General features: G+C 37.8%; 1 protein-coding gene across 3 annotated transcripts in view; it reads left to right on the top strand.

Moving 5' to 3' along the window:
• LOC126482310 (cAMP-specific 3',5'-cyclic phosphodiesterase 4A-like) overlaps positions 1-14,603 on the top strand; it is a 321,740-nt gene that overhangs the window by 219,681 nt on the left and 87,456 nt on the right. For all 3 annotated transcript variants that reach the window (XM_050106346.1, XM_050106344.1, XM_050106347.1), the window contains 2 exons: positions 1,593-1,743; positions 4,489-4,650. In XM_050106346.1, coding sequence (XP_049962303.1) covers positions 1,593-1,743; positions 4,489-4,650 — 313 coding nt within the window. The remainder of the gene's footprint in view (positions 1-1,592; positions 1,744-4,488; positions 4,651-14,603) is intronic.

Genomic DNA, 14,603 nt, shown 5'->3' with positions numbered 1-14,603 from the left:
AGTACCTCCAGTTTACTGCCCCATGTCAGCTATGCCAACCGCTTCCTTTGCTGACTTACCACCCTCCCCAACCATTTACCTCCAGGATCCCCGCTTGTCACTGTTGATGCCACTTCTATATGCACCAGCATCCATCATGCTCATGGTCTGACCACTATAAAGCACTACCTCATCCAATGTCCTTAAGACAGGTGAGTTTAGAACTCACCACCACATTGTTCATACATCTTATTAAAATTATGCTAAGACACAACTAGTTCTCCTCTGAAAGGAAGGTATACAAACAAATCCCCAGCACAGCCATGAGCACCTACATGGCACCTTTCTATGCCAACCTGTTCTGAGCCATCTGGAGGAAAACTTCCTAGCCTTCAAAAACCTCAAACCCGTGATCTGATTGAGGTTCACTGATAATAGCTTCATGATTTGGACTCAGAGCCAGGACACCCTGTCCTCATTCTTTCACTACCTCAACATTTTCTCTCCCATCCACATCAGTCGGTCTTTCTCATGACAGTGTTCCACATTCTTGGGCATTGACATTCTCCTCTCTGAGGCCTGCATCCACATTTATGTCCACATTAAAGCCAGAAACCACTATCAGTACCTGCATTTTGACAGTTGCCATCCCTTCCATTCCAAAGCATTTTTCCCATACAGCCTACCCATCTGGGGATGGTGTACGTACAGTGGTGTCTGCTCTCTCGCCCTCTATGCTGAATGTCTCACAAATGTCTTCACAGAGAGGCACTATCCTCCAAACCTAGTCCGCAAACAAATTTCCCGAGCCATATCCCCACACACTCCCAATCCTCCCACCAGCCCCTAGAACCAGCTACAATGGAGCACCCCCTGGTCACACACCATCACCCTGGATGGTAAAAACTGAACCACATCCTACCCTGAAATGAGGGTCAACCTAACCAAGATGCTTCTTTGCCCTCCTAAACAGGTGTTCTGTCACCCACCCAGGCTCCACAACATCCTAGTTCATCCCTATGCTACTCCCCATCCCAACCCCTTGACATCCTACAAGCATGCCCTGAAATGAGGGTCAACCTAACCAAGATGCTTCTTTGCCCTCCTAAACAGGTGTTCAGTCACTGACCCAGGCTCCACAACATCCTAGTTCATCCCTATACCACTCCGCATCCCCACCCCTTGACACAGAGATAAAATCAGTCTGGAAGACCCAGGTGCAAGACCTGCCCAATCCATTCACCCAGCAGTTCCTATCCCTATCCTATCACAGGCTTACCCTGCCCCATCAGAAATATGAGAGACTGTATGTTTAGTCGTATTATGTATGTAATACAATGCAATATTCAGTGATGGTGTAGTGAAGTATTTTATTGCTGTGTGTTTTTCAAATAAATGTTTGTCACAGTGATATTGACATATGGAACATGTATTTGGGAAATGAAGAAACAAAAAGAACTGCTGAAGAAAGTTATCATTTACATTTGGTAGAGACTGTGAAATAATTGCATTCTCTCTCTCTCTCTCTCTCTCTCTCTGTTTCTCTGTGTGTGTGTGTGTGTGTGTGTGTAACTACTTAATTACTAATTAATGAATTATTCCATATGTCACAGGCTCTTGCTCGGAGGCGTGGATCTGCTCCTGTAGCATTACTATTGGGACGTGCAGAAGATCCACAGTCTGCAGGATTAGCACTCAGGGGGGGAGGAGAGAGATTCCTCCGACGGGGCTCTGTGCCCGTTGATGTCAACATCAACAGACAAAGTAGGAGATGCTCACATTTTAGTAAATTCTTTACAAAGAATGTGCACTCTGAGAGAGTTGAGTTTCGTGTGTGAAGTGGCTCTGTGCTCCCTGCCACCTTTTGTTGTTTAAGGAGGGTAAGAAAAGGACATAATTTCTTGATAGTATGTGGAAATTTTGTTCTTTTAAGTTCCTATCAATTCTATATTGTATTAAGTGATGTTCACAACTTTATATCTTTTTAAAGCATATTTAATCCCCACATTTCTTGAAATATATGTACTACAATATAGAATATCTGAATTCAGTCTTATGAAATCTTATACCACATAAACAGATTAAAAGAAATTACATGTTTTATGACTCTACCAGTGTTTAGAAGCGTGTATTTCATTTTACCATTGTTAGGTCTCCTCATCTCTTTAATTAAGCAGTCTCTAAGAAAGATGTTACTGTCTTGGTAGCCATTTAATGTACTTGATGCAACAAGTCATGCAGAATAAAATTATTGTAATTTCCAGTTACTAAATAAATAAGGTAGTTGAAACAGGCTGGTGACACACACAAACCAAGTTATTCACCAGTTGTAATGTCTAACATCCCTGTAGTAAATCTATTTTACATGGCATATATTTGTGGAAGAACAGGGTGTTAAATATCTTTAGACAAACAAATATTATTTACTTGCTTATGGCTCCAAAATTTTTCACTCTCTGTGTACCATTAAGTATCTGTTCAGGTACACTTTATAGACAATTCATATGATAGTACATTGTAAACTGTAAAAAGGTCAGTAGTATATTAAGGTGGCAGGGGGCATTTTTATTATGCTACAGCTCTTACATGTGAAATTATCAGAAAATTTATATATATGTATGTCTCATCTAGAACCAAGAATGTGTTAAGTTGTCTAGTAAGAAATATGTTCTGTAAATTAATTTTTAATTAATGGTTCCATCAGGAAGGTAGATATAGGAAGCAAACATAACCGTATAAGTAACAGCAACCAATATCATTAGATTTCCTCCCCTTCTTATGTACGGACCATGGCTGCACAGTGAAACACTTCAGCTGGGACCAAAAATATAGTTTGTCATATGAAGAAGAAACAGTTGCTTCACAGCTGAATGTGAGAAATATTATGAACTCTTTTGGTTTTGAATGTATTTGGGAGTTATGTGACTGATGGGGAAAAATGTATGCAGTATTTAGTCATTTCTTTCAGAAGTCTGTTTTATATTTTACAATCATGAAAGAGGCAAAGGAATATTAAAAGAAAGAGCTCAGTTTCTTCTGTTGTAAATCATAAGGAGGCAGTTTGGAACCAACAGAAATAGCTTCTGATGTTTTGCTATAAAAGTTAAGTCTAAAAAGCAACCTAAGAAAGAAAAAAATATAGAAAGAAATTTGCATAGTAGATGCATGATCCTGGTGGAAAGAATAATAATCAGGGAAACACTGGCCATATTAACTTAGATTGAAATGGACAGAGTTTTATCACAAAACCTTTCCGCAGTTGTTTTCCGAAGATGGATATTAATTTCAGTATAGCAACAGTAAATATGTAAAATTCTTCTGGATTAAGATTTCTATTAGTATCTGGGAACAAGGCTGCTCTCTATGTAAACATATATGTTCTGTGCTATTTTTACTAACTTGGTTTGTTTAAGAATGAGTAGCTCTCATGATTTGATCAGACAATATCTTTAAATAACAGTTTTCATCTGCTTTCTTTTCTTAATATATTTAACTGCTGTGCAATAGCATTTTTGTAGTTTGGACTGCTTTGTTCTTACTCTCTCTCTCTCTCTCTCTCTGTGTGCGTGTGTGTGTGCGCGTGCGCGTGCGCTTGCGCGTGCGCGTGTGCTTGATCCACACACACAATATTTTGCTCAAGGTCGTACCAGTATGAAAGTAGTTCATTAGATTTCACTTATAATGCAAAAGTTTATCTTACAATATGTAACGTTTACATATCACTATTTAAAAGTTTAAGTATTTCATCCAAATAATCAGATGTCGACAGCATTCAGTTGTAAGGTTATTTGTAAGAGCTTGTAGTTGCTGAAAATGGATGGCCTTAAATGTACAAATTATGGTTAAGTTATTGTCCTTAGTGATATTCAAAATTTTTTGCTTACTGCATTTTATGAGAATAAAAGTGGAATAATAATGTGCATAAAATGAATTCCATTTTTCTCAGTTTTTTTCAATAAATCACTAGTAAAATTAATAAACAACTCAGTGAATTATGTTATATCAACAGTGTGCAACTGTATGTAAAGCTATTGTATTAATATAAATTAGAAGTCATGTAACATACATGAAAAGGTTCATTAAAATAAACATATTTGAAAATTTGTAATTGCAACAGATCGTTATTTGTATGACTCAAACATCACAGAGTTTTTACAAAGGGAAAGACTATTGTGGGGCACAAATCACAAACTTTAAAATGTTAATTTTTTAAAGCATGTTTATCTGTGTGAATTCTGCAAGAGTTTTTAGTAGCAAATTTCATTTCTTACTTAAGGGTACTGCTCATAAGTAGCATATATAGTGCAAATTGAGTATTGTTAATATAATGTATGTTGCCAGGAATTCACTGTAAATACTGTGCAGTACTGCTCCAGGACAGCCTTCACCTTGTATATTATTTTTAAGTTTGCATCCGGTTTATGCATTTTATTTTCCATTTGTAATATGCTCATCATATGGCATTTAGTTAGGGAGGGTCACTAATACCCTTGCTTTTTGCTAACACAGGTGTTTTGAGACCACTGGGCTTTAAAGAGAACTGTGCGCCCCCCCACTGCATGCCGAGGCGATCTTCGCTTCCGTATGACTTAGTTCGTCACACCAACACAACCACCACCACCACTACCATCACCACCACCACCTTGCCTGCCCCCTTAACCATACCCACAGGTAAAGTAATTGGCATCGCTGTTGCTGCAGCTGCTGCTGTTCACTGTGTGCTTGATTTTAGAAGAAATGATCTTATTTGCAGTGGGTCACTGTTACTGTTCATTTATGGCTTGCCAAATCCGTATTCTGGTTTCTGCATGTGCTTGAAATTGTTTTCTGCTTGCAGAAATTGTGTAAGAAATTACATTGTTATTTGACTGTATAGCATGCTGTGGTTTGTTCCTGCAAAGTGCTCGTACTTGAAGCTTGTTAAGATAAACACAATATACAGTGAATGAGGAATGATAAATATGTTTTTACTGGTGCCTTTACACTTGTACTGAAAACTGATTTGGAAACAGACCCCAATTTTATGTTATGTGTTTGAGGATACTTCTTGATATTTGAGCATGTCTTGGGTCTCATATGGTAGATTTAATGTTATTGGAGCTACCTTACTACACCATGAAATTCAAGGGTATATTGTAGGAAGGACAAAATAAATAAACTAAGTGTAACCGGAAGCAGGTACATGAATGGAGACAATGTTAAAACTAGATGTAACAAGTGTGAATATGTATCTCTATTAATTTCAGTTGTGCCATTCCATTCATATAATTTTGTCTGCTTTGTATTGGGCAGATAGAATTTAGTATGTAAATAAAGAAAATGTGGGCTTCTGCATCATAAACTAATAATTGTCATGCATGAAATTTAGTCTGCTACAGAAACTGAATACTGTAGATGAGCCTTCTTCCTATCTCGTCTAAATCTTTCTATCTTAAATTTATTAATGTGTAACAATATGCATTGAGATGGAATTCGGGAAAAATGAAATGAGGAATGTGATAGCAAAAGAGAAAGTATATGGGTTCTTAAGGAACTGATGACTTCCATGTTGAATATGCAATCTGAGTAAATTACATTAAAACTGTGAAGAGGTGGGGCTTAATGAATGTGATTATGGATTTTAAATGCATTGTGTTAGGGACCTTATATAGAACAATCTGCAACATTTATGTTGTTAATTGGTAGAACATTTATTCAGGTAAATAATTAAAAGAGTGGCAGTTTACTCCAAGAAGAAACACATAATTTAATAAGAGAGACATTTTAAAGATGCTGTTCAGGTTACAAATATTAAAAAATAATGGCATTTTGACAGTGTTGCTGATTACTTTTCACTTATCATATAGTGATGCACATCATAGGGCAAGTATTCTCCATCCTGTCTTTGGAGACAGAGAAGATAGAACCTTTACTCACAAACATTCCTTATTCTTATATTTTTCCACCTCCTCCTCTCTCAACAGTACCAGTTCTGTTCATAACATATTGTTTCATCATATGCATATTTACAAATACTCCTTCAGCAAATTTTGAACAGTGAGTTGAGTAAGTCACACCCATACTGTGTGAAGGAAGCACTAAGTGGTGGGTAGGTATTTACAAGTTCAACATCATAGCTCAGATTTCACACTTAGTTTCTTCCTTATGGAAAACAGGCATGTAGGACCCTCTCACACCCCCCACCCCTCCCCATACTGGGTGTGGGTAGGTATGTGTGTGTGTGTGTGGGGGGGGGGGTATTTTTTGAGTACTGTGGTCCAATAGAGCTTAGAAGTTAATGGAGAGGATACTAGACAACTACTGATATCAGACAACTGCAAACTTTATAATACTCTGCCAGCGAGTTTTATGGAACATTCCAACAATAAATCAAAAATTATGGTTACTGGTTCCTCATCTTTTACCTGTTTTTATATACAAATTTGCATACTGTTTGTAGGGTGATATTCAGTGCCAGTAATCTTCTTCCTGTGATGAGTGACACAGTCTGACACAGTACTGATCGTGTATGTAGGATATGTAGTAGGAGTGGGTCATAATAGCTTTGCCTATATGGTCTCTGCCACAACTGTGCACATACTTTCTGTTAAATGAAATGGAAATCCTTCGCATATTTTCTTTACTACTCAATTGAGTGTATTCAATCAGCTTTATACTGGTTTGCTTTGTTACTGTAAACTATTTTACAGACAAGATCGAATCATCATCTCTGTAGCTGGAATCTATTGTGCCCTATTCATTACATCAAACAAATGTTTTTGTGTGCTGTTGTGTAGTTATTAGCAGCTTTCATGTGATATTTTCCTATACAGAATGTCATTTCTACAATTGACTTCTGAGAGTTGTCTGTTTTGTGTAAATATCAGTTATATAATCCATGCTCAAGAGTGATCAGAATAGTTTGGTTTAGTATACGTTGATTGCTTCAAAGTGATAATTTATGAAAATGTATTGCATTCATCTACCAGTCAAAAATGTTTAATTATAGTTTATGTCCCATATAAAAGTAAAACTTCCATATTATTAGTTAGCAATGAAAAAATCATGATTAATTTTTGGGAAGTGATTACACAAATATTCTTGCAATATCTTCACTCCGATAATTTCATGCTTGCAGCAAGTGAAGCATCATGACAAGAGTAAAGTCTCTAAAGCCACAAAATTTAAACATGGAAGTTTTTTACTCTCCAGGGAAGTCATTACATTAAAGCTAGTATTATGTTGTAAAGTTTGCTTTCATATTGTGGAAGTGTTCACCTGCAGTCTATCTTCCTAATGTTCCGGACATCCAGAGTTGCAAACTCATGATAAATAGTAGTGAAAGAATGTGTTAATTCTTTGAAATTGGTATAAAACATTGAGGTAATTCTATTGGATCCCAGTGGTTTTACTTTTTAATGAAACTGGCAGACGGTTCTTTGTGGAATGCACATTGAGTCACCATCAGACTTCCTTCTATTGAAGTGCTTAGCTACTGCAAATAATGGCAAGTAAAAATTACCTCTCTACCTCTCCTTCTGTATACAGTGTGAAAGATATACTAATAAATCTATATCCTTCTTATTGTACCAGAAAAGCTATCTGTAACAGACCCTACAATAATACATTAGAGCTGCATGTAATAATCTTGAATAATTTGTCACTATTTAGTGATAACCTTCCTCAGCAGTACTACTATGACACAAAGATCTGAGCTAACTGTAAGGAAAACAGCAAAGAAGATTATCAGAATAAAGATGCAAAATTAAGGAAATGACTACAAATTGTTTGATCCCAAAATTTGGAATATTCATACAGTGCTTACTTTGTTCTGCATGTTTATATGTAATTCAATTTCTGTTGAGTTACTGCTCCGAATAGTTACTCCTTATCTGTATTGCTTATTCATACTCCCCATAACTTTAAATTCCTTTCACTTCCTTTTGGTACTGGAACCAGAACGAATTATTTTATTTGGAAGCAGTATTTCATCTAATTTCAGAATAATTTATGCCTTCACAAATTTTTTATATCCATCACAGTTACAGTTTGTGAGTTATAACAATTATCAGTACCTTTTCTATAGTTTCCATGCTCATGCACATCCTTCACAAGTATATGTATTTAAGTTGCTTGTTATGAGAGACATTTTCAGACTAAGTTGCAACTAGAAGATGTACAGAACATGTCCGTATAAATCTTCTTTCTTTTTACTACTTCCATTTTTTTTAATACTGCAAGTGTTTACTCCAACCACTGTACTGAAAAAGTAGTACCACATCTTATCAAATGATTATTAAATATTTCTTGCTTCATTGTTCTTAAAAATGGCTATATGACAAAGAGAATACTTTGTTTTACCTCATATTTGCCATGCTGTATTCCTCTCTAACATCTTTTGTAAATGTAGATGATTCTCCTGTCCATTAAACTGATGTTATATCACTACTCAACAACAAATGTAGGAAGCACTGCAGTGTAGGAAGTCACATGGAAAAGAACGGCCACCTGTCGCACTTAAGTGTCCTGTTGTTCTTCGTAGAGGCAAAAAACACACACACACACACACACACACACACACACACACACACACACACACACAGAGAGAGAGAGAGAGAGAGAGAGAGAGAGAGAGAGGGAGAGAGAGAGAGAGAGAGAGAAAACAGCACTGAGTCTTAGCTGATATCTGCAGTCAGTGGGTCTTTCTAAAATTGCATTTTTTAGTCTCCCAGTGTTGATTTAAACATAAATAAATAAGAAATATTTGGGTAATACCTACTATTCTCTACTTCAGGATTTGTACATTGCCGCCACTGTAAAAATTCTTTAGAACACCCTTATTGTATGTTAATTAGCAGTAGTTATGCTTCTTCACAAAAAGCCTTCATAACCATGCATGTTTATTATTACTTTAAAAATGTTTGTAGCATGCTGGGAAAAGGAATGAATTGACACAGATAAACATGACATCAGCTTTAAATATTGTATGTAATGAAGTTAGTCAAGTATGGGGCTGAAGTTGCTCATCAGCAACACAAATATTTGCATATTTCACATTTACAATTTTGTAACCACAATATCCTAAGAGGTGAAGTGAGTCCATCACTATTTTTCTTAAGAAAGTTATAGTGAAATATTGTGCAGTCTATCAGTCAGCCAGAATGAGAATTTTTAGTTCAAATTAGACACAAAGACAAGAGGATACTCACAAAGAGGGACAGGGTTGGGAATAGGGAGGAGAAGATGGAGGAGAATATGAGTGAAAAATAGGTGTGAAGTGAGCGATAGATGCTGTGAAGCATTTGGTTCCTAGTTAGTGAACACACCTTATAATTAAAAAAAGTACCAATTTCCTAGATTTCAGAATAAATAGTAACTTCGGATCAAAGAGACAAAAAGAATATTGATGACATATTTATAAATACAGTGTCAATTTGTACAGCTATATCATGGCTGAATATTTAATTTCTATGCAAATATTGAAATCACAAGTTGAAATGTATGTGTGGAAGTAAAATATGAGATACAAGCCATATTGTGGCATAAATCAAACATGAAACTTGAATTCTTCTAACCAACTACTCTGTATCCCCAAAAATTATGTGTGGGTGAATTAGATGTACTTATTTCATGAACAAATATTTTGCAGAAAATTATCATTGTGAATTGTGAATAATTTATTTTTGTGTGAAAAAGAGTCAAAGTTTTTATCCATTCTTGTTAGTAATTGTGTTAGTAATTATAGTTTCATCACATACTGAGTTGCTCAAGATTTTTTTTCGTTTTACAGATGATTAAAATGTATGACTCTAAACAAAAACTGAGAATAATTGTGTTATATGATGGTGCATGTCATTAATCTGTATTCATGTTGGCTGTGAAGTAACACTGGTAACACTGTATTGTGAATAAAACAAATTGTCTTTTCTTACTCAGTGTTATCACTTCCATGACTAAATGTGACAGTTTAGAGCTGAATCTTGCTATGGTATCATTATAACAATTTGCATGAGAAACTCTGGCTGTCAAGAACAGAGATTAAATAGTGTGTGTGTGTGGGGGAGGGGGAGGGGGAGGGGGGGGGGGGGTTTAGTACCACTTATCGAATAGAAGAGGCACTAATCAGCAGCCCTGAATGAAGAAAAGGACCTTCTCTCTCTATACTGGCACTGCAGCAGTATTGGGTGTGAGTGCTATCTTTGATGGGGTGAGTTCAAGAGATAATAGAAGATCCATAGTGAGGAGATCACATGAGTGTGTTAGGAAAGATTGTCTTGCTATGGAATGTAGAAGGTATAAACATGCAGTTTTAAAGCAAGAAGGCAGGGGACAAAATAAGGCACCCTTACAAGTAAGACTGAGAAATGATGAAGGGGGAGGTGGAGGACCTGGAGATTTTATATGTACACAGGAAGCAAGGAAAAGGTGAGTGACAGTGGAGCACAAAAAAATATGTGGATAGGAGACTAAAGGGAAATAGAGGTAATGTATTTGTCGCAGTACAGATGAAACTCAGATCTACAAAAACAGAAAATGAAGCTGCTTGTGAGATTGTTTGACAGGGCTCAGTATCAAGGGTGGGCACAAACTTTTATTTCGATCTCTCTATTGATCACCAGACTCACCCCCAATGAAACAGAAAACTTAAAAAGAAAACCACAGTTTTGCTACTGTGTAAATTCCTCAATCAAAACGTCATCATTGGTAGAGACTTAAATCATTCAACAGCAAATAAGGATAATCACAGTTATGTAAGTCTTCACTGCAAAAGAATGCTAAATGCTTTCTCTGAAAATTACCTAGAGCAAATAGTTTGAAAGCTGATTTATGATGGAATCCTAGATTCTAATGGCAACCAAAAGATCTTATTTCTTTGATGATGTCCATATTAAAACTGGCATCAGTGACAATGAGGGTGATGTAGCGACAATGAATACTCAAGTATGAGAGCTGTTTGAAAATATCTGACTTTTATTTATAAAAACAGTCTTTATTAAGACACTAGTTACCTTCAGAGTAGTCCCCTTCAGCTTCTATACACTTTTCCCAACTCTGCTGGAAGCACCACTGGAAAGCCTCTTTTCATATGGTGCACAGCTGCTCCGTTGAATTCTGCGTAATGTCTTCCCTGTTCTGTAATCAGGTCCCTTTCATAGTCTTTTTCTGTTTAGGCAAGCAGGCACTAGATCAGAGGAATAGGGAGGCTGACAAACCATAGCTCTTTGCGTCTGGACAAAGAACTCTTTAATTAACTCAGAACAACGAGCGTGTGCATTCTCGTGGTGAAGGTTCCAACTGCTCTCTGCAGACAAGTCTGGATGTTTGCATCCCAAGGCTTTATGAAGGTAATGAGAACCTCTTTGTACTGCTCCTTATTGATACTTGCACTTTCTGTTGTGTACTTGTGATGAATCACACCACTGGAATTAATAGAGACTGTCAGCATGACTTTTACATTGCCACAGACCTGCTTCACATTTTTTGACTCTCGGGTATGATAAAAGTTTCCATTATGATGACTGGAACTTTGTTTTTAAGTTGTACCCATAAACCCAGAAGTCATCATCAGTGATCATAGAAAGTTGGGATTATTGTTAACAGTATCCAGCATATCCTGCGTGATCTCTGAATGAAGTTGCTGCTGCTCACTTGTTAGCAACTCAGCACAGATTTTGCTGGGATCCTCCTGAGACCCAAATATTCTGTTGATGTGGAATGAATGAATTCTGTACTAGTTTCAGCTTCATCTGGAAATTCTCCAATTGTGATTCATCTATCCTGTATCACCAGTGTTCTTACTTGATCAATGCCAATGTTATATGTGAATGTTTAGGCCTACCTAAATGTGCTTCGTTCTTCACTGATGAGTAGTCATCTTTGAGGCAGTTGTACTATCCATTTATCTGTATGGTAGCCACTGCTTCACTCCCAAACATTTGTCAAATCTTGATGATTGTTTCAATTTGAGAATGGCCAAGCTTACAAGAAAATTCGATGCAATTAGATTGCTCCACTTTTTCTGTTGTTTTTGCACACAAAACAATCTGACAGCTGCCACTTACATGCGTTCGTTTGCCAGTGACTGATTGTTTCCACAGTCATGAAAAAATCAGGCATGTGCACTACAAATGTCCACAAACACAGATAGTGCATGCACCCTGATACCATTGTTGGTTTCAACAATAAAAAAATAAGGTTGGATACTTTTTGAACAGACCTCATGCAAAGGGCAGCCAAAACAAGCATGAAGATTTACATGTTCAGTAAGCTAGATAAAGAGGCAGTTGTGTCATACGTGAAAGAGGCACTTTAAGTATTTACCTCTGGGCAGGAGCATGGGGGAAAACTTGGCTCAGGTTTAGAAGAAAAGTTAACCATACACTTGATAGATATGTGCCTAATAAAACAGTGCACTCTGTGAGGGACCCTCCATGGTGTATGTACATTGTAAAAAATCTTCTAACAAAACTGTAACTTCTGCATAATTGATATAAAACTCAGCTTAGAGCTATAGAGAGATGGTGAATGAAATGCATTTGGTTGTCATGTAAGTAATGTGTGTGTGGAGCTTAAAATGACTTTCCATAGCATAATCTTGTGGAATGATCTCTCATAAAACCCAAAGAAATACTTATCACATGTAAAACTGTCAGTGGTACCAAAGTAAGTATCCAGACACACGTGGATGACACAGGAACTGAAACTGTGGGTAGTCAAGCAAAGGCAGAAAAAATGTGAACTTCATTTTCAAAGTTCCTTTCCTAAGAAAGTTATTGAAGTGCTGCACTAATTTACTTCTTGCACCCCTGCAAAAGTGAGTGGCTTAACATCAGTGCCAGTTGTGTTGCGAAAAATCTAAAATCACTGGTACTATAACTGGGCTCCAGGCCTCGATAGTGTTGCTGTCATGCTCTTTATGGAATTTGCAGCCAAGCTAGCTTCAATTTTAAGCATAATATACCATGAATCCCTTGAACAAAACACAGGTTGCACCCCTCTACAGATATTAGAAAAAAAACTATCCTAAAAAACTATTGTCCAGTTTCATTAATGCTCATCTGTTCTAAAATCCCACAGCATGATCTGAGCTGACACATAATGAAGTATCTTAAATGGAATGACCTCCTGTATTCCCATCATCATTGGTCCACAAACTCTGATCACGCAAAACCCACCTTGGGCTTTTCTCATGTGGCATCCTGAAAGCCATGGTTGAAAGCAACAAAGTGGATACAGTATTTCTTCACTTCTGAAAAACATTTGACTTGGTTCTCCCACCTATCCTTATTATCAAAATTACAACTGTATAGGGTATCAAACAAAATTTGTGACTGGATTGAGGATTTCTTGTTAGGGTGAACATAGGACGTTATCTTGGATCAAGAGTCACTGACAGAAGTAGAAGTTAACTTCAAGCTAGTGAAATGGGGTGGTAGTCAATGCTGGATGCCATTGAAGATGCAAAAGTCTGTGAACTCCCACAACATGGATTGCTGATGAGAACCTTGTTGTTAATGTTGTTTATGAATGACATGGCAGACAATATCAACTATTAATTCAGTCTTTTTGCAGAAGGTGCAGCTACCGCTGTCTAAAAAAAGAGCTGCACAAACATTCTATTAGACTTTGACAGAGGTTAAAAGTGGTGCAAGTATTGTATTTTATCCACACAATGCATTACAAACTGCGAACTGCCACTCTTACCACAAACGTAATCGTATGAGTCAACAGTGGCTTGACAATAAAGCCTGGGAGCTGAACCACAGAAGAGGGAACCAAACTCGATGTGAGTCAATCCACCAGGGAAATGAGAGTCTGAATGCTGCTTAAGAAATAAGCACTGAAGAAACACGAATGCAATCATTGAGTATAACTGGCACTAGCATTCAGAAACAGACCACAGTGTGAAGTAAAGACCAGGTCCGAGGTAGTTGAAATCAATGTAAGAACTGCTGGGCCAGATCTATTGTTGCTGATTCATGGGCTCTGTCCATGCTACACTTTGCATACACATTCTGTGATGGTGTTCTGTCCTGTTCTGCGATGATGTCTGTGCCAGTTCATCTGTATCCATCTCAATGTCTACTGACAGAGATACTAAATCCTCCTCTTCTGAAAAGACCCCGTATGGCTGAAAATGGTCAGGCTTATGTGTGAGATTCCCTGACAGTGAATCGGCCACAGGAGGAGACAATGCTGATGCAGCTAGCTGTGCTGGAGGGGCACATGATTGTAGAGACTGGGGTGATGGTTGGCCATTGGCGTCAGCAGGCGCAAAGACTCTACCAGTGGTTAATGTGAGGAGGAGGCCGATGGGAGAGATTCTGTCGGTTCCTTGTAAGTGGTCATGGGAGCTATCCCTGCCAGTTCCCGGTCTGCTGTCAAAGGCAGGATGGTGGAAGGTGCGGAGGCAGTGGCCTTTGATGGCACATGGAGCAGCAATTAGGGGCCCTCACCAGACTGACACTGAGGCCAACCCTGTCGCTCAGCCGGGGTCCCGCAGGTTGTGGGCACAGTTGGTTACAATGGTGTGTCAGCTGCTCCTCACCAATGTCCTACACAAACAGATGTTGACTTTTGTGGCCCACCTCTACATGCGGCATTCACCCTTGCCATTGGCGGAAAGACAGGGCTCAAACAGTGGG

The sequence above is a fragment of the Schistocerca serialis genome, chromosome 5, assembly GCF_023864345.2.
Source record: "Schistocerca serialis cubense isolate TAMUIC-IGC-003099 chromosome 5, iqSchSeri2.2, whole genome shotgun sequence".
NCBI classification, from domain to species: Eukaryota; Metazoa; Arthropoda; class Insecta; order Orthoptera; family Acrididae; genus Schistocerca; species Schistocerca serialis.
The sequence above is the reverse complement of the archived record's forward strand: the minus strand, read 5'-3'. Positions and strand labels throughout refer to the sequence as shown.